The sequence below is a fragment of the Centruroides vittatus genome, unplaced genomic scaffold (genome assembly GCF_030686945.1).
Source record: "Centruroides vittatus isolate TY-2023 unplaced genomic scaffold, ASM3068694v2 contig_474, whole genome shotgun sequence".
Lineage (NCBI taxonomy): Eukaryota > Metazoa > Arthropoda > Arachnida > Scorpiones > Buthidae > Centruroides > Centruroides vittatus.
This window is the reverse complement of record NW_027122266.1, coordinates 3497768-3518461: the sequence shown is the minus strand read 5'-3', so window position 1 is coordinate 3518461 and position 20694 is coordinate 3497768. Positions and strand designations below refer to the sequence as shown.

The 20694-nt window shown below is 30.5% G+C and overlaps 1 protein-coding gene across 1 annotated transcript in view; it reads left to right on the top strand.

Moving 5' to 3' along the window:
- Positions 1-20694, top strand: part of LOC136977812 (fibroblast growth factor receptor 2-like) — a 57054-nt gene that overhangs the window by 19265 nt on the left and 17095 nt on the right. The window contains exons 2-8 of the mRNA XM_067273389.1: positions 3510-3631; positions 3699-3971; positions 9103-9180; positions 10351-10502; positions 10580-10703; positions 13919-14106; positions 14445-14577. Of these exons, the coding sequence (XP_067129490.1) occupies positions 3547-3631; positions 3699-3971; positions 9103-9180; positions 10351-10502; positions 10580-10703; positions 13919-14106; positions 14445-14577 (1033 nt within the window). The 5' untranslated portion in view covers positions 3510-3546. The remainder of the gene's footprint in view (positions 1-3509; positions 3632-3698; positions 3972-9102; positions 9181-10350; positions 10503-10579; positions 10704-13918; positions 14107-14444; positions 14578-20694) is intronic.

The window sequence follows — 20694 nt, the reverse complement described above, 5'->3', positions numbered from 1 at the left end:
GTAAACAGAGTAACATGGTGGAATGCAGATGAGTTTCAGTGAGTGTGAGGTCTTTCGCTGTTCAAATGGTGTAAATTTATAAAAATATTTGCAAGAACTTTGTTTCATCGTAATTTCACAATTTCTACGAAATTCCCAGACAAAATTAATAGTTCACCCAGACAGTGAGTCAATTCCTGGACTGTCCGGGTGAAAACCGGACGGGTAGTAACACTATATGTCCCATAAGTATAAAGGCACTAATAGATTTCCACATAAAATTGTTCACACTGTTAACTTTGCAAAACGCATACTTGTTTGAACTTTCACAAATGCAAATGTAAAAAATTAATAATCATTCATAAGGAACAATTTTAAATAATTACAATTAATTTGACTGTCCCAAAAGTATAAAGGCATATAACAAAATTAACTGAAACAATTAATGACGTGTTAATAAATTATATTTAACCGTAACTTAATATCCAGTGAAACCACTTTGGTTAAAACAACTTTGTAAATATGGTCTAGCATTGATTATATAAGTTTTTGGAGGATAGATGTACTTCTTTCTTTCCGGTGATAAATTATGGCTTGTTTTAGTTCATCCACGCTATTATATTGATGTCCATTTGCATACATAGCTGTAGCCAGAATCCCCAAAGATTTTACATTTGATTAAGATCAGAAGATAGAGTTGGCCAATCAATAATAGGCACCACATACATTAGCTAAAAGCCATTCATACATACAGTTTGCTGTGTGAATGGGAACATCATCCTGTTGAAAGAACCATCAATTCACAGCAATACGTTCTGCAAAATGCAAGAAATTGTTTGCCAACATGTCTTGATAATCATGTGCATTTGTATGCCCTTGTAATAAAGTGGAGTCTTTCCATCTGACTAAAACTACCCCACATCATAACTGAGCCACCATCTTATTGTTTAGAATAGAGTCCTTCCTCCTTTCTCAAATCATGCCACTATGGCTCCACTATCTGGATCATCAAGGTTGAATTTTTTCTCATCATTCCAGATAATTGTTTCCATTTGTCCATCCAGCTTATTTTTTCTTTGGCTCATAAATGTTTCTCCTTGTGACTAGGCTTTGGTGATGAACAGGTTTTCTTGACTTATAAATGAGAAGCCAACATGTCTAAACAACTCTTCCAGTGATTGATTTGCTAACATTACACTCAGACATTGCTGCTAACTTCTGAAATAATGTTTTCTTGCTGATAATCTGGTGAACAGTGGCATGTTTTGCCCTGTTTATAAGCTTTGAAGGACATTCTGTTGATTTCTTTTGACCATGTTGATTTCCAAGTTTTATAAAATTGTTGATTACAGTGGATGACAGATTTAATCTTTTAGCAATTACTCTTGCAGAGTAATTTTCATTTCTAAGAGCCGCTGCAAACTAGCGCTTTGCAAGAGCAAAATGCTAGCAAACATGGCCTAGCACAATCGATGACGTCAAAGGCTCCACCCCTCTCTTCTTGCTCACATAGTTTTTCCTTTGCTAGAGCAGTGATACGAGAGTACTCTCGCTGTTCACAGAATTCAACAACGAGAGCATTACGCTAGCAAGAGAGAGCAAGGGAAAATGGTTGACTACATAAACATGCCACATGTCGAAAAAGAAATAATGTAATTTACGTACATTGATAAAATTCTATGATTAATACATTCAGTATTGAAAAGAAAATGGTATATACGTTGTATATTAAAATAGTAAATATTTATTTATAAATAGGCTTAAGCCTAGTTAGGCTTAACTAATAGGCATATTTTTCCCATGCTGTTTCGAAGTTTGAAATGAAAACTGACTGATTACAAGTATAGGTTATAATAAAATCTTTGTTCTATAGCCAATCCACATCTGTGGAATCCACGTCATGTGGACTACATTACGCAAACAAATGTGTAGTTTGCGGCTGCTTCGTGTCTGAGTAGCTTACCTAGCAAAAATGGGCCATAGCATCATGGGAAAAAAGGCAGGGCTTGGGAGCGCGACCAAGCGTACGCTAGCTCTTGCTTCCTGTAAGAGCAAGAATTTCATCTTTAAGCACATTAGGGTCTTGGTCCATTGTTAAATTAGTGAATCTAGCCAACTACAGTCATTTCTAGTAGTTTCTGTTGGGCTAATGTTGACCTCTGGTATCTTCATATCAACAACCTTCCTTTATATTTTGGGGACAGTCAACTTTAATTGTTTAAAATTATTTTCTGTCTTAATACATTATTATTATTATTTTTAACTGTTTTCAAAGGTCTAAATAAACTAAAAATAAATACGATATGTGAATGGTTTGTTATTCATAGGACACACCTTAGTTAACTGATATATTCTGTATCCTGCAGTTTGCATCCTGTAAGAATGATAAAGAAAATTAAAAACTTTGTTTAGTATTTCAATGTTATAATTAAAAGTATTTGAAATATGAATTCATAAAAAAAATATTTATATACATACTTTTAAAAATTAAATTGAAATTTATTATGATAAATTAATATTTATGAAACTGCTTTATATGAGTTTATACAATTTGAAATAGAAATAAAAAAACAAAAAGAACAAGCCATACTTAAGAGTTCTTTTTGAGTATATTGAAATTTTCTTTTAGTGAAGTTTTCTCTTTTGGAAAATTAATTGAAAATACATGAGATGATATAAAAAAATGTTTAATTTTCTGATTTCTGAATTAGCAAAGACTAAGGTTTGAATAGATTAAGAAGACATTTTTTAAAATTATTATTTTGGTCTTTTCTAACAATTATTTGAATAAAAATTTTTTGTTTCAAATTAATCTGTAAATCAATATTTAATGGTAAATAAAAATACCTGTTGGTCTATTCAAACCAGATATACTAGATACTATAACTTAAAATTAATACCAAGGAATTTGTTGGTATTAATTTTAAATACTTTATAGACTTCTAGTAGTATTGCAGTCTAACAATAAAGTGTCTAATTATAAAGTTTGCCTTATATTCTTAAATTATATGCAGTGGTATATAATGGTCTATCAAAATATTGCTTGAAACAAATGTTATCAATGTTATTTTAAAAAATCTAGACATATTGAAGTAAATTTTTTAAATTATTTAAAGTTAGTTTTAATAATATCCAAGATATATGTGTAATAATAATGATTTATACTGGTAAATGATAAAAATACTTATGTATCAAAAAGTAATATCATTAAACTTGGTGCCTTCTTTGTAAATAAAGTCACTGATTGTTAATAAATGTGACTTCCTGAAACAGGAAGTGATTTCTTTATTTAATTTAATTGACTCTTAAAAAAATATAATTTTATGATATTCAAATTTTATTGGTTGCATTTACATTTAAAATCGTGATTTATTAGATATTTCTTATAACTTGTGTTTGATATTTGTTATATAAAATATATAACAAATGCCACTTTATATTATTATATTTAACAAAGTATTTATAAAATAAAATAATTTTTAAACATAATTATAATTGACTTTTTTAATTTTTTTTTTTTTTTTTTGCAGTTTATGAAATTATATTAGAATGCAATGAAAATTAAGAATGTCAATTGCACCAATATTTTTCTTGCAAAATATATTTTTTATATCAACATTTATTTTTATTGATGCTAGCAAACGACCATTAGGTGAGTCATTTGTTTAATTTTTTTTATATAAAAAAAACTCTACTTTAATAATGAATAATTTTATTAGCTGCTCCAGTATTTAGAGATAATGTCACAACTGATATAGAAACAACAAAAGGAGAAAGACTGAAGTTGCGATGTCCTGTTTATGGTAATCCACGACCAACTTTACTTTGGTATCATGATGATCAATTGATTCCCAGTAACAGTTTACATGTCAAAATGAATGGTTATGTTTTAACCATTAAAAATGTTGAGTCTTTAGATAATGGCATTTATGCATGTAAAGTTACAAATAATTTAGGAACAGTTTGGCGAAATTTTTCTATTTATATTAAAGGTAAGTTAACAATGAACATTTAACTACAGTAAAATATGTGAAAGCCAGAATTGCATGAGACTCTATAAACACTCTATCTTAGATTGGCTGGAACAAGAAAGTGGCCATTGCTTCAAAACATGAATGTACTTTTTTACCAATTTTTAACCTAGACACAGTATTTACTACTACATTGAAATGATTCAAAATTAAAAGGAAAAGAATGCAGAAAATAATATATATATTCAGTCAAATTAGAGTATTTAATGTATCTCAAAAGATAATTCAGAAAAACAAAAAAGTTCAAAGAAACAATTTTGTATTTTAAATACTCGCAAACAAAAATCTGTTATTGAAATTGTAGTGTAAGTAATTTCTGAGAGATGATATTGGAGTCATTAAATGTTTTCAGTGTTATATGGTTTGAAAGATAGTAAAATTATTGAAAACTATTAGCTAATATCAGTTTAAATGTAAAAATACAAATTGTTTTTCAAAGTCTAATGGTTTGTATTTATCTTTTTCACTTTTAATACTTTACAATGTAGAATGTTGAAGAATTCAGTGAATATTATCATCATTGATGCAGTAGTTTAAATGTTACTAATACAAAGTTTCCAAGATGCTACTAAACTGTAATTAATTATGTTATTAGCGAGTTGAAGCCGAAGTTTTAAACGTGAAAAAGTGTATGTCAGACATTCAGTGCCAGTTTGCTGTAAGCCTAGAAGTTTGACGATGACAATTGGAATGTCGAGCATGATTCCACTGACTTTCCAAACACCATTGTCAAACTTCTAGGCTCACAGGAAAGCAGATCTGAATGTCTGACATACGTTTTCACGTTTAAAACTTTGGCCTCAACCTCACTATTATTTGAGAAGTATTCAACATACACTGTCATCTCTCATCTGCATTTGACTATCTTGTCATCTACACCCTGTAGGAAGTGTTGTGAACGAAAATGACAACTTGCAACAAAGGAGTTACACGATATATGTTCAAACCTTTGCAATTTCAGTATTTTTTTTTATTTCTTGTGTAACAAAATTATTTTATTGTTTTACTGTATCATTAGCATTATTATTGCTATTATTATTCCTCACAGTTAAAGCTTATAAAAGAAGAAATTAAAAATTTTGACATCATTTCCTTTTTAGTGAAAATGAAGTCTCTTGATATTATAAGTTACACTTACGTGTTGTGGCATTATGAACGTTAACTATTTTGGATGAGTTCACAAACACTTTCGATAGCATACATCTACCATCTTCAGGTGAAATTTGAATATAATCATTTTCAATTTTTAGCTTTTGAACAGCTTGTTGATTCAAATGAAGAGGCCAGATGAAACACCAATTTAATTTTCAAAATTAAATTGGTGTTAACGTTTGTAATGCCACAACTAGGGATTGCAATCCAGCAGTGTTTTCAATCCAGCTGGATTTTTGCTGGACCAACAACATTCCAGCTGGACCCAGTGCAGATGTATTTTTGGTGCAATAAAGTGTTATCTATCTATCTATCCAGCAATTTATGGTATTTTTTAAAGAAATAAAACATTTTTTTAAAATACGTAAGAAACTTTTATTATTTAGACTGGTCACTATAAATCAGTAAAACTTCTTACACATTTAGGTAGTAAACTTAACTTTGGTTCGGTTTAACACTTGAGATAGAGATAATTAACTTTATAATTATAATCTAACTAAACATTTAATGTAATCTTTAAGTTAAATACTAGCAAAGGTAATACTACTAATTAATTTATACTAATATATTATAATAATGTAAGGATGGATAATCAGTGGCTAAGTGACTATCAGTCTTACCAGTTTTCTTATGTAGGCTCTACATATCAGTCTGTAGTTATTTATAAGTAATTTAATTATTAGTGTTAGTATGTAGTTATTGTAAAGTAGTGAGTAAGTAATTAGTAGTAGTCAGTTATTATCATCACAATCATGAATCACATACATTCATATCATCATATATCTAAGATATTGATACTCATTAATTTAATTAACTATTTAACTAACTAGGTAGTCTCAGTTTCTCACTAATTTTTACAATAAAATTGCCTGTCGTAGCCCACTAACCACTTATAGAATTAAAGTTAAAAACTCATACTTAATAGAATTAGAGTAGAAGTTATAAAATATTAGTCTTGTCTTGAATAAAGTATTTTAAAGGATTAAATAAAATTAAATCAATCATTTCTGTTATTTTTTTGACTTTTCTGGAAGTAGGATCTCAAGAAACAAATGGTATTGTTGGTGTTGTCTCCCAACCTACTTCTTGATGAATTGCATATATATCCTGCTGCGGAGAAGGTCCTTTCTGCCTCTACGCTAGTTGATTTTGGGGTCATCAAACAATCCTAAGTCGTTCCGTCACGTGATTCATTGACGTCACAACCGACTGTAAATTAGAATTATGCACCAGGACTAGGAGAGGAGTTACTTATTTTATTTAGCGCGAAGACACTTTATTTAGCGAGAGCAGAAAGTCAAATGGCAATTAGATCAGCAAAGGTAAAAGGGCAGGTGGTGCAGTATAGAGAGGGGGTGTAGCACGTCCCACACTGAACGGCAACGTCACTTTCGCTGCTGAGCGATAGCGCACATAGCAAAGCGGCAACCTCGACAATGTAGACTTTTGCACCATTATTTAGAAAGTTAATTGAGTATTTGTGGATCCAGCAGGCTGAAGAGTGTGCTGGATCCAGCTGGATTGCTGGATGAGGAATCCAGCAATTGCAATCCCTAGCCACAACACGTAAGTGTAACTTATAATATTAACAAAAGTCAGCGTGAAGTGATTATTATATTTGTTATGAAGTCTCTTGATTTAACTCTTTATATTGTTAAATAATTTCTCTAAGAACACGCCCTCAGTAGTAACTTAAAATAATTTTTAATTAAAAAAATTTTTTTAAATAAGTAATTGGAAGTAAATATTGTCCTAAAATGTTCATTAAATTAATGGCTCAATGCTTGACAGACTTTGAAATTATCAATAAATTTCAATTATAAATTAAATTTTAAATTTGATTCCAGTATCAACAGTCAAATAATTTGTAACTGATTTTGGATTTCAATTCATTTAAATTTCTTGCTGTGGTTTTTAAGAAAAAATCAATTGAGTAACAATGATTTTAAGAACAATATAAATAAACATCACTAATCGATGACATCAACGATCGCCTTAAAAATCGGGCTATATAGCCTGATTTTTAAGGCAATCATTGGTATTTCATTAAATAAACAATATCTACTTTCCAATGAAGTTCTGTTTCATTTTATAATGTTGTAAGTGTATTTATATTTTTATATACCATATTGACCTGAATATAAGGGATAAAAATCCATGAAAAACATTGATTAATTAATCATGAATTAATAAAATTTGTAGAATTTTTTTATCTTAGAAACAGACTAGTAAAGTGAGGTTCTCATTTGCAGAAAATTACAGTAGAAAAGGAAAGGAGAATAAGAAAACAGAAAATTTCTATTTCCGTAGTAAGAAACATCTCGGAAAATAGAGTTGAAAAATCTTAAAGGTTTCTGATTCTGAATATGGAAACAAAGTCGATAACCAATGAAAAATGAGTTTTGTGAAATCTCATTTTACAAAACCAGTAACATAAAGAAGTCTTTATTCCACTATTGATAAAATTTTATTGAATAATTCTGGTGTCATTTTCATAAAATCAAAAAATTAGAATTAACTTTAACTATTATTATTTTCAATATACTTACTCCAAGTAGAAATTCCTATTGTGAAAATGCAACTCATTAGAGTGCAACTGTAAACTAATATTTTCTGAAATTGAAATAATGATCTAATCTAAAATTTTCATTACGTAGTTTTAATTAATTTTTTTTCTTAATCTTTCACAGTTCACAGATTTACTTTCTTCATGCTATCTATGACAGACCATGTAGAATGACTGTATGTTTGCAGGTATAACTATGAAACTGATGGATCAGATTCCAAAAGTAGCTGATTTGAATTTTCTATCATGTTTTTGAGTTTTACATGTTCTACATATACTTTTATGCACAATAAAATGATGAAATTTTGCTCCTAAAAATGCATAAAAATAAAACCGTCATCTTTTTAGTTCTTTTTTTAAAGAAAATTTGTATCTCAACTTTTCAAGTATAATCATAATACTGAAATAAGTGCAGTTTTTTGGCTTTCACATATTTTTATATTCTTACAGATTATACTATATTTAGAATTATTTTCTATGTTTTATGTGAAATTGCTCTGATATTGGAAAATTATGGAGCAATATAATGATGTTTTTAATTGTATTTTTTATTTTTATGTGAAAGTATTTAATTTACATTCATGTCAACTATTATTTTAGCTTATCAGTTACATATAATACTTTTTTCTAATAAAAATTCATTTTAAACCTTAAAATATAAAAATGTTATATACTTCCTTGCTTTTTCTTCCTACACAATACAATATATAGTACTCCCCGTATATTCAATATTTATTTAGCTTTTAAGTCTAGTTCTATATTATTTTGAATAATGGCAAATATTTTTTAATAGTTCATAAATACTGTATATCAAAGAAATAATAATTAATATTTTTTATAAACTGTTCATTTTATGAGGGGTGCTTTGCATAATTATTAATTAGAAATTTAAGCATATGTTCATTATATGTTGTACATATATCTTGTGCATATATAATATATCTACAGTTGATAGTTATGACATTAGTGGAATCATATTCAGATGTATCTCAGAATCTTTATATTAATATTTTTACAAAATGAACAGTTTTCTTTGAATAATTTGTGCATAATAAAAATTTTATATGGACCATGATAAGTAAAAAAAAAATAATTATGAAAAACTTATATTTATTATTGATAAATAACAGTCATAATATATGTAAGTAGTCATTCAGAGGACAAAACATCTTTTAATTTATTAAAAGATGTTTTGTATCTGGATCAATGACATGATGAGTTGGAATATATTATCTTTGCAAAGCATATTTATTTTTTTAGGATATTAAATTTAAACATCTATAAAAGACATAATATTGATGATTTAGTAGTAAAAGTGACTGACAATAAATATAATTATTTTTAAAACTTTTTAATTAATATTTTGTTTATTAGAACCCTTAATGCAAGATCAACCAATAACGGAGGAAAATATTATAGTTAAAAATAGCAACAGTTCTGGAAATGAATCAGGTAATTAATATTTGTTTATTTATATTACATTTTGGATATAATAATAATTTTCTTGCACTGTCACTAAGACTGTTTTTGAAATCAAAAAAACAGTGATTCTCAATCTATTTTTTGTCATCTTATAACATTGATCATTTTTGTGTATTTCTTGCTCCTTAGTTTTCATCTGTTTTGTAATTACTAAGTTTATTTACATATAATTATGTATATAAATTAACATGGTCATTATAAAAACAAATGAAACAAACAACCCAAACAAATTGATTTATTCATTTCTCCAAATTAATTAGAAACTCCAAATCACATATACAATAATTGAGAAAATTCAGAAAAAGTTATAAAAATTCATTCTCTTAAAAATAAACTATAGTTGTTGATAATCAGGACCATTGAGAGGGAGGGTGGCTGGGAATTTTTTCCTAAAATAACCTAAAATAAATGTTATTTTTACTAACAAAAAAAACACTTTAATATTGCTTCTTATTAATAAAGAAATGTTTTATGTATTTCATTTGTTTGAAAAAAAATAACTAAAGAGGTTTGAAAACAGGCAGCAGGGCCCACAGCCTTGAGTGATCATTATTTCATTTAAAACAGAATTTTGTGTTTAAAAAAAGTGTAATAAATCCATATGGCATTTGATGGGCTATTGGGAAACAATTATGTTAATGAAGTTCAATTGTTTTAAAATAATTTTTTGATAAATTTCATTTTTAAAAATAAAATTAAGTTTTCTTAAGAATATTTTCATATAAGTTTAACATTAGATATGATTTTTAGATTCACAGTAAGAATACTTAATTTACACAAATTAAAAACAATATAATGTAAAATACTAAATATAGTATTTATTTATTATATATATATATAATTTCATGTAACTCCAAATCTGTAAATGTAGTATGTGTAATGTGTAAATCTGAGTATGTGAATCTGTAAATATTTGAAGATTTACCATTATTCTCTCTCTCTAAATACAAATACAATAAAAAATTTTCAATTAAGTATGCTTACCAAATGAGGTTTTAAGATTAAAAAAAAATATATATATATATATATATATATATATATATATATAAATTTGAAATACTATATTTATTTACTTTGACCAATATTAGAAAATATAATTTATTAATTAAATTTATAAACATATTAATATTTTGATTTTAGCTCCTTATTTTGTTCATCAAAGAATGATTCAGCTAATAGTGAAACCTGCTGCAAGTTCTGTTACCTTGAAATGTCAAGCTGCTGGAAATCCTCCACCTAAGCTAGTATGGGTAAAAAATAATAGACCTGTGACTAGAAAGTTAAACAATAAGGTGAATATGTTGCCAAATTTTTAAAATTTTTCATATTTATTACAAATTTTAATTAAAGAATAATGTGTAATTTTTAGGTAACATATAAGAAATGGTCAATGCAAATGGATAATTTAATGTCATCTGATGCTGGAAATTATACCTGCATTGTTTCAAATGCTTTAGGAAGTATTAACTTCACATATACATTAGAAGTTCAAGGTAATATATTAAATATAAATTTGAATTATTTTGATGAGATTTTATATAATATGGCAATTAAAATTAAATTTAATAATTATTAAAGTAATGTTTTTGATTCATCAATTGCAATAATATATGCTGCACTGTTGGTAATATCCAGATACATTTTGTGGATAGTGAATGAGGTACTACATAATGAACTTGTCATAAACCTTCCTATAAATAGACTCATAGAACTGTGATCAAGGCCATACCTTGAATAGGAATTGAAAATGATTTGATTAAGAGAGTTAGAATACTAGTGCATATTGATGATAGAGTTCCATATAACCAGTTAGTCCATATTTGGCATTTCAGCAACCTGATTCTCATTGATATAAGTGATTTTATTAAGTCACAGGATACGTATGCAACTCTCAATGGCTAATAAAGACTTGCTTGTAAAGGTTCAATGCACCTCATTTAACCTGATGCTGCTTCCACTGCTGACCCTCTTTGGCATCATTGTACCTCATAAAGCCTATTGCTTTCTTCCTCAGCTTACCAAGCCATCTCGTACATATAGTTTTGTGTGCGTTGTTTTATTGTGATTGCACTTTGTACAGTTTGTTTAGAAGATAACCTGCTGTTAAATACTGTAATAAAATATATGGAAAAATAGATTTAAAGCTGTAATATTTTCAATATTTATAAAGATGTTTTCCTCAAGAGCACATTGTAGAATGACAGATACATTACAGATTAAATCCATGTGTATCAAATGAAGTTTTAAAATTAAATCAACCAGAAAGGAAAATGTAATAAAAACACTTTAAAATTTGCTATATTTATATAGTTAAAAGTGCTAAAACAAACTTTACATATTAAATCATTTAAGGCCAGCCAAAAATCAGGTGGAAGCATGGTATGGTTGTTAACTGTGTAATCAGTAAGATTTCCCATATGAAAACTTTCTGAGTCAGGCAGACTGCTAAGTAAAGCAACATCCAAATGTGGGATAAAACCATCTTTCAAAATGTATTTTGTTAGCATTATTGATAATGATGTGTTGTTCACTGATTTCTTTTTTAATCTTCTTTATAGAAACACCAATATAGTAAAGGATATAGTTATGAGTAGGAGACAAGTGGGGATTGCTGAATGTTCCAGAATGTGATGATGTGTCCTGTGCATGATTACTAATCTCTTTAAAATAGGTAATAGGGGCAATTAGTAGTAGTACCTTTATATTTTTTAAACAGTGTGACAAGTTTTAAAGAAATTGTGCGATGTCGGGGATAGACATAGAATAGTATGTTTAGTGTAAGCAAAGAAGGAAATTGCAGGCTTTACACTAAACATACTATACAGGAACTATAATATCTAACTCTTGTAACAGTTTTGAAAACAATGTCAAGAGGTATGCTCTGTAAATTAAAGTACTTATAGCCATATTCTTGTATTTTAGCAGTGGTAAAGTCACACAGGTGATGATAGATAAGGCATTAAACTTGGGTATATGTCATATGCCAAGCTACTGACTCTACAAAAAATAGGTAAATCTAAAAAGATGATTTTATGTAGTTTTAGTTTCAGCTGTAAATTTGATGGAAAGATAAATACTATTGAGCTTACAAACAAAAGAATTACTTATCACAAGTTTCTATGCTATGAGTATGTCATCTTCATAACTGAGGTATAGTGCTGAGTATATTGTGGTGATGGAAACAAGGAATATCAATGAGGTCAATTGCTCCTCTAACCCATATAATGATATGCAGGAGAAATTTTTATTTAAAAGTATAATTTTAATAATTATGGTAAGTTTGAATGTAGGTACTGATGAAAACAAAGAGACATCATCAACTTTGTGGAAAGCATCATTGGCCATAGATAGATAGATTTTAAGTCTAGCTATTATTTTTCTTTTGGTGGAAGTGCATATTAAATGATGATCTTCTATAATGTTCTAAAAGCCGTATTTCAAGAGTTTTTTTCTTCTTGATAAACTATGTTTTTGTTGAAGTGACATATGACTATTGTATTCTACTTCCCTGTATGTATTTGTTTTTGTACATTGTACAGTACATTTATATATTTTGATTTTATATTTCATTCATTGTTTTTCTACATACTTTTATTTATTGTGTGCTGTATACAATCCTTTATACTAATGCTATCAGTACCTTGGAAAACTGGGAGTGCACTCTTACTTTTCTGTAAGTAAAATGAATGAATGAATGATGTGATATGCAAAAATAAACTGAAAGGACTGGATCTGTCAAGAAATGATCCAGTAAACACTGAAGCTAACAGAACATTACAAGAGATTTCTTCAAAGGATTGTAGAACTCTGCAATTCTGCATTGGTGTTTTTTTTAAATAAGATTAATAATGATTTAATTGCATTGCATTTTTATTTTACTTTAATGTATTTGTTGGAATTGGAATACCAGCATTTCTCAAATAAATAAAAATCATTAGTTTTCTTAAATATTAATATAATTTCCATAAGCATGGTCTTTAGTCACTCAACCTATGTAGAGATTTTGGGACTAATGTGTGCACTTGTAAAATGCACAAAATTCTGTGTGATCTGGGTTACTATGGATGTGCAGCTGTCTTTAACAGTTTAACAGAAACAACATAATGGTTTGGCTTAAATCCATTAGTCATTTTGAACAAAGGTTAATGATAAAGTATACCTAGATGTCCTGGACAATTATGCAATACAAATGTAGTAACTGTTTGGGAAAGATCTTTATTTATCACCAGTACCACATATCAAGTTGTTACAGATTGATTTTGAGAACATATGCATTGAAAATTAGGCTGACTAGTCTGGAATCCTGACCTGTAGGGAATGTCTGGGACAAATTGAATTATGTATGTGTGCATGAAAAGATTACTCTAAGAACTAAGTTTAACTATCCATTGCTTTGAAAGTTGAATGGTGAAACATACTAAGAATATTTTCCAAAAACTTAGGGGAACATGCCACAAAGACAATCAGAGACAGACTTCTTTAATATTACATATAAATTCATATATTTAAATATATATAGAACATAATTACTTTTCAGATCTCATTGAAAAATATTTTTTTTTTCATTATGAAAAGTTATTTAAATGCATTGAAGTTTTTAACATTTATTTTAATTTTTACATATTTTTAAGTTACTTTTAAACATATTAGTTGTTGATTATGTTTATTTTGAATAATTATATTCATTCAAATGACTTTTAAATTACAGAAATTGTTCCACATAAACCCATTTTTAAAGAAAATTATCCATCCAATAAAACTGCTTATTTGGGTGAAACAGTTAAATTTCAATGTCTTTTTATAAGTGGATTTCATCCATTTGTGGTGTGGGTAAAGCGTTACAGTATTAATGGCACCTGGGATGATGATGGAATGCCTTATGTGAAAATATTACGGGTAAAATTTTTATATTTTATTGAAGTTATGTAATAATTTTGATTTGAGTAAATTTATTATAGCAAAGTGAAACATCATTATTGAATAAAAATTGCATATTGATAATACTAAAATCAATTGGCTAAAATCAAATATTGCTTATTGGTTATGACTAAACATTTAATAATTCAATACATGCACTTTTTAAAAATATGAAATCAAAAAAATTAAATTTTGCAATAAAAGATTAAATAATTGTTTTATTATATTTTTGCTTTCTGGAAATAAATGGTAAGTGAGATAAATAAATTTTGAATCCAAAAATAATGTAAAATTTTATGTATTTGTTAAAATTTCAGAATAATACTGTGCCCAATCCTAATGTGTTAATAATTGAAAATGTTACATATGATGATGCAGGATGGTATACTTGCATAGCTACTAATACTGTAGGAAGTAGTTACCGGAATGTTTGGTTGGAAGTTCTTTCTCGTAAGTCTTACATTTTTCAGTTAAAATTATTTAAACGTGCTATTTTTTACAAGTAAAATGTTAAATGATTCTGTAAATGTTTTATGCTAGATATCTAAGAATCTTAATTTTTCCAGACAACAAATTTGTATTAAATAATTATGAAAACTTATCTTGATATGCAAGGCTCATTTTCACACCAAAAAAAAAAAACATGAAATTGATATGAACACTTCAAACAAAAACTAGTTATTAATTAGGATTAATAGATTTTATCTTCAGACATATTTTTTGGATAATATAAACATTTGAAATATTGTTATAAACTGAAATAACTGCTTAGTTTAGAAAGCCAACATGCAAGCATTTTTGATCAAGTATTTGGACTGTGTTTTGCTTATAAAAGTTCAGTCAACAGATTAGAATAGAATATATACAGTATAATAGAACTTTTAATATTAGAATAAAATGTTTAAATTATAATTAAGTTGGATAAATCTGAATAACTGGCTGTACTCAGCAAGGTATTTGCTGAAAAAATTATTGTTAAATAAGAAATAAATAGAAGAAATGAAAAAACAAATAAATTTATTTACATAAAATTTATTATTGTAACTTATAAAATTTCTTGGTATATGACATTTTTTTCATATAAATACCTTCAAAGTTAAGTGTTCATTTCTGCATGCAAATTAATTTGACAGTATTTAATTAAACATGGTGTTTTGTTTTTTCTTACCTACCTGTAAGAGTTCTTCATTTATGTACCATTTTATTCAAAACAAATATCATTCCTCCTGACCAAAATTTAATTTACGATAATCTTTCTGTTAATAACATAAAAAATAAAAAATAATTGGAAATTAATGAAAGAATGTCATCTTGAAGTTATTTTCAGAAGTGTTTTCACACTGGACAGGGATATGTTCAATAATGGCAGGGATAAATGTAGAATGGCAGTGAGGAGTGCCACTAGGACAAGAACAAAATTATAAATATTTTCGCTTCTAATTATTCTAAATAAAATTAATAAAATAGATGTAATAGGGCTAATCTAAATTAAATAAGCTTTAAAATGATATGTAAAACATAAATGTAATTTGCACACAAATATCTTAATGAATTAGAAATAGATTTTGCCTTAGCATATTCTGTATGGATAGATAGATTATAATTAAATTTTTAAATATAGTTTTTAAAATTTATCAGTTTAACTTTTTTATTTCATTATAATTGTTTTTGGATATTTTAATTTCTATTATATATATTTTGATATACATATGCATGCACACTATTATATTATTAATGGTAGTTAAATATTAGTGAAATAGTATCAGGTAACTAAATAAATAATGTTTTTGAAATGTGAATAAAAATGCTTGTATTTTTTGTTTAAACTAATTTTATTCATCAAAATATTTACCTTCACATTCAATTACACTTTCTCAACAGGAGGGTAGTTAGAAAATATCATTTTACTTTCCTGGCTGTTATGTATATATAACAAGGAAAAGTATTGCAATTTTGTCAAATTTGACCCTCTGAGTTTTACAAATCTCCATGTTTTGAGATACCCTGAACCCAAAAAGGCAAAACAAATTCTGTGGATATGTCTGTGTTTGCATCTGTTTTGTTTAATAACTCAGGATGGGTGAAAAAAATTAAGTAACAAAATTTGGCACAGTAACTTGTATATAAGAGACATTGATACTATTGTGGGTTCACCGGAAGGTTGGACAGAGTCGAACCTCCTTTTTCTCAGTCAACAGGTCTGTAAAACCTGCCCACTGTCAAGGATGGCTGTCCAGTCTGGAACTAATTGCTTGTCAGGTCGAGTGGAGGAGGAGAGTGACCTCGTTGATAAGACAGAGGCGAGATTCGAATAAATGACACCAGTTAAAGTAACAAACAGAATTTATTACGAGACAATAAAGAACAGTTACACAGGATAACATGGACAGAGATAGTACATACTAAATTAGGAATTTATGAACCCGAGAGAGAGTTTACAAATAAGTGGTCGTCATACCTCAACAAGGATTGGTGTCAGAGGACGGAGTCAATTCGGAATCCAGTCGGCGGCGTAGAGGCTTCGAGTCTGAATAGAGGCGGGAGTTAGGAACGACCCCTCTGTTCTTGCTCCCCTCCTTTTTATTTCGTCCCTTCGTTAATTTTCTTGCCAATTAGCAAATTTTGTCTTTAGTTCCGTTCTGACTCAGTTTCGAGGAGAGGGGAAATAGTCATTCCCCTAAGACGGGTCGGCGTTTGGTTTGGAATTTGGTTGTTGATGTCGAAATAAAGACTAATAATAATTTAAATGTATATTTTGCTGGTAGATTCGGATTTTCACATCACTGCAGGCTTTCCAAAATCGTACTTGTCCTAAAAGGGCAAGTTCAATTTTTTTTTTTTTTTTTATTTATTTATTTTTTTTTTAGAGAGAGATTTTCTCTCTTTAAGTACTTGCGTAAAATGGTGGGGATTATATAAAACGAAGTTATTTAAATATTGTAGTGTTAGAATTCTGGGTATCCTGCGATACAAGAAGTTATTTATTAGTTTTTAGTACGAGGCTAACATAAGATTTCCGGGGTTCAGAAGTCTTCTTGGTGACTGGTGAAGGGTGAGGTCAACGGTGCAGTTTGAAGTGAGTTATGTGTGTCTGTAGGTTAACCGTTCTTTGTTCTTTGGTGCGTGTTGTCCTGTTCGATGATCGGTTATATCGGAATTAAGGAGGTATGTGGTTGTTTCTTACTAGGAGATTATCCTCAGGTGAGTGAATAACAGTTTCTTCCTTGTATCTTAATAAATCTCGGAGTTGGGGAATGGAGAGTCAAAGTAGCCGAAGACTTGTAGATTTTCGGGTGAGGTTTCTTCGGTCGGCCAGGGCTGGTCCTGTTCTTATAGGTACAAAAGTAATATTAAATTAGAGTATAGAGATTAAAGTTTTGTCCCTCGGGTACGTTGGAGGTATGCATGGTTTTACAGTTTATTTACCGTACTCTCTCTCGGGACTATTATTAATCATTAAGATAATTAAGTAAAATAATAAAAAATAAAAAGGATTAAAGTATTAGTATTAAGCAATAACCTATTTCCGCTAATTGGAAACGTATAATATAGTAATAAAATAAGGGTTAGTATAAAATTTGCGATCTTGTATAAGTTTATGAATGTATAAAAGTTGTGAAAGTTAACTCCAGAAAATAGTTAAAGATGGCGGTTAATAAGTTTGAACAATGGAAGCTTGGGTGGGCCAGGGCTTGGTTTCTTCACAGGAAGTTGGTTCGGCCGTTCTCGGAAGTGGCTTGGGTTCTTCTATCCCGTCGAGGGGGATGGTTTCCGCTTTAATTTCTGCAACGGGCCGTTGGTTTGTTACTCTAGATCTTCGTCGTCGTAGATAATAACAAAAGATGAAAGGGGGTGCAAATTAACAATATGGTTGTCCCAAGACAACTAAGGAGAATTGTCATTAACGGCAAGTGGGATGTTGGTGGAGGTTTTGTTGATATTCGTAACAAATGGTCGAGATCGTACTGGACGTGTTTCAGTGAGTGATCTGCTAGCTGGATGTCTGTATTTCCAGATATCTTTAGTAGGTCAGACTCGTGTGAGAGTACAAGATGTTTTTGTAGTACTTGTATCTCCGTTTGATTGATAATTTGCTCGATAGGTGGAACGATCAATTGTTGTTCCATGGTTAGGTGTATTGTAGATTGTCTTTGGAAATGTGGTGTGAGGATGATTCCGGGCAAATAGCCAGTACATGCCTTTGGGAGTTTAACTACTCCAGTACCATTTAATTTTTGAATAGTCGATAAAAAGGGTGACTTTAGAGACTGTGTCGGGCATTTGATCGTAAGGATAAGTGGTTGCAGAGTGGAATAAATCCATATGCCTTGTCGATTTATTTTCTTAAAGATTGGCGTGTATTTAACGACGATTTGTCGGGTGCAAAGGTCTTTAATCTGTTCTTCGTTTTTGCTAAATAGTGAATACTAGCAACTTTGTTGAGGGGCTCGTTATATAGGTACGTCTAAGGAGCATGTAGCGAAACGAGCTGTTTGACAAGTGATGAGGTCATGACGTTGTAGAAGCATGTAGGCCTGTCGGTCCATCGATAAAGCGATGACCGGATAGGTAGTTTGGACCTGTATAAAGGTCTGTATCGTAGGGATATAGGTGGGAAATTGGAAGATCTCATACATGTCAAAGTACCCACTGAGCGTAATCAAAGGAATTTTGGCAAAAACTCAGTCTGCCCGGTAGGGCCACGGCGATGGTGGTAATCCACTGATAGTATTTAAACAACGTGTCTTCAAGGATGGGTTCGATCATTGCATAACCCTGTGGAAGTTGGGTTTGGATATCACAGAGCGTGCGGTACATAATTTCTCGAGGGATAACATAAGTGTTTATTCTTCCTTGCTCTAATATGTCAATCACCTCGCGTAATTCAAGTAGTTGGAAATGGAGTTCTTGAACAGAAGATTCAATGGTTCATAAGATAATTTCGTACGCGAGGTTAATCTGGTAGACATTTATTAGCTCCCCAAAGTTTTCTATTTGCTTGTATATGATGTAGATCTGATGTCGGTTGTTTTTACTGATGTTGAGCGTATCATTAAGTAGGGTAGTTTGTGATTGGAGGAGGTGTATTATGCCGTCATTTTGTTGTTTAAGGGTTCCAGTCTCGGTGTTAAGAGCTTCCACTTCTTCCGATATAGCAGTTCCAAAGAGGAATTTAAGAGCTTTTCCCCCAAAGTCGATTAAACCTCGTTTCTTATTTCTCGTGGTATTGAGAGTGACGAGTGAGAGGAGTTCGCGATAGTTCCTTTGATAATTACGGAAAGAGGCTTTGATTAGTTCGAAGCCCTTTGTAGGGAGTCTCCGTTCGGTAGGGGCTGTGCCTTTGGAGAGGTTAAGGTTTTGTCGTTCGATTAACGCTTCCAAATAATCGAGTGATTCGGAGACGAATTGTATTTGTTGATTGAGATGTTCAAACGTAAAATCATTAACTAAAGTCCAATGACTGGAGGTCATGAGGAAATTTCCTTGGTGCAAGAAAATTACTCCTTTCGTGAAGGTTATTGGTTCTGCGGCCGTTTCCAATATAGTGCAGCATAGGTAAAGGATGCTGATTTGTAGATAGATCATGATGATCTCGGTTAGCTACCTAGGTAAGACAGAACTTTAGGTGAGAGAAACAAGAAATAACTCCAGATTCGTGATTAATCGCATACTCACGTTTTCCTTGCCCGCAGGTTTACTCGTAAGATATGTTTTATTCGCGGTCACATGCTATGAGTTCGAAAAGAATGGAAGATATACAAGTTGGAAGAGGTAAGGGTAATATTTATTTGCATTTTTCTATATAAGGATATAGATATCCCAGTACACAAGGTGCATTGAAGAAGTTGCATACAGTTTTCCTCATCTAGGAGGGTGGCCGGCGTCGGGGTTTACGGTTGGAGGCCCTCCTGGAACGATCCGATTGATCCCCCGCTGAGGGGAAAAGAGGAGCCCGGGCGGTGTGAACCAGGATCAGTCAGTTGCGGTATAGGTCGGTCAGTTGCGTATAATATGCCTTGACTTGCTCGATCTCTTCCCGATAAGCGTCCTCCAGCTCCGGAGGACATTTATGTCCCACTGGGAGGACGAGGGTGGCTGGGGTCGCCCCTCGTCGACGTCATGTTTGTTGTAATCCAGCGCCCCTTGTAAGGTGGTAGCATTAACTTCTGCCAGTTGGGAAGGGGATGGAGTAGGTGGTGTGGGGATCAGAGCATCCCACCAGTCATTATCAGCGGCCATGTCTGGAAGGACCAGGAAAGGATTAGTATTACTAATTCGAGTCGGCGGGGATGACTGAAATCATGAATTTAACATTATTAAAGGTGTTGAAAGAATAGACGGTCTTGGCAGCCAGTTCCAAAGGAGGGTACAATGCATAGTATGGACCACAGACTTTCGTGGGATGCTCATATAGAGCAAGTTACAAGCCGTACTGGCATGATCTTTCAGGCGTTTGCCCAGGTGGCCAGGAGAGATCGGGGCCTCTCCTCTGCGGCCCTTTCAACTATTTACGACAGTATTTTTAATCCTATCATCAAATACGGGTGCGGCACTTGGGGCTGGGCA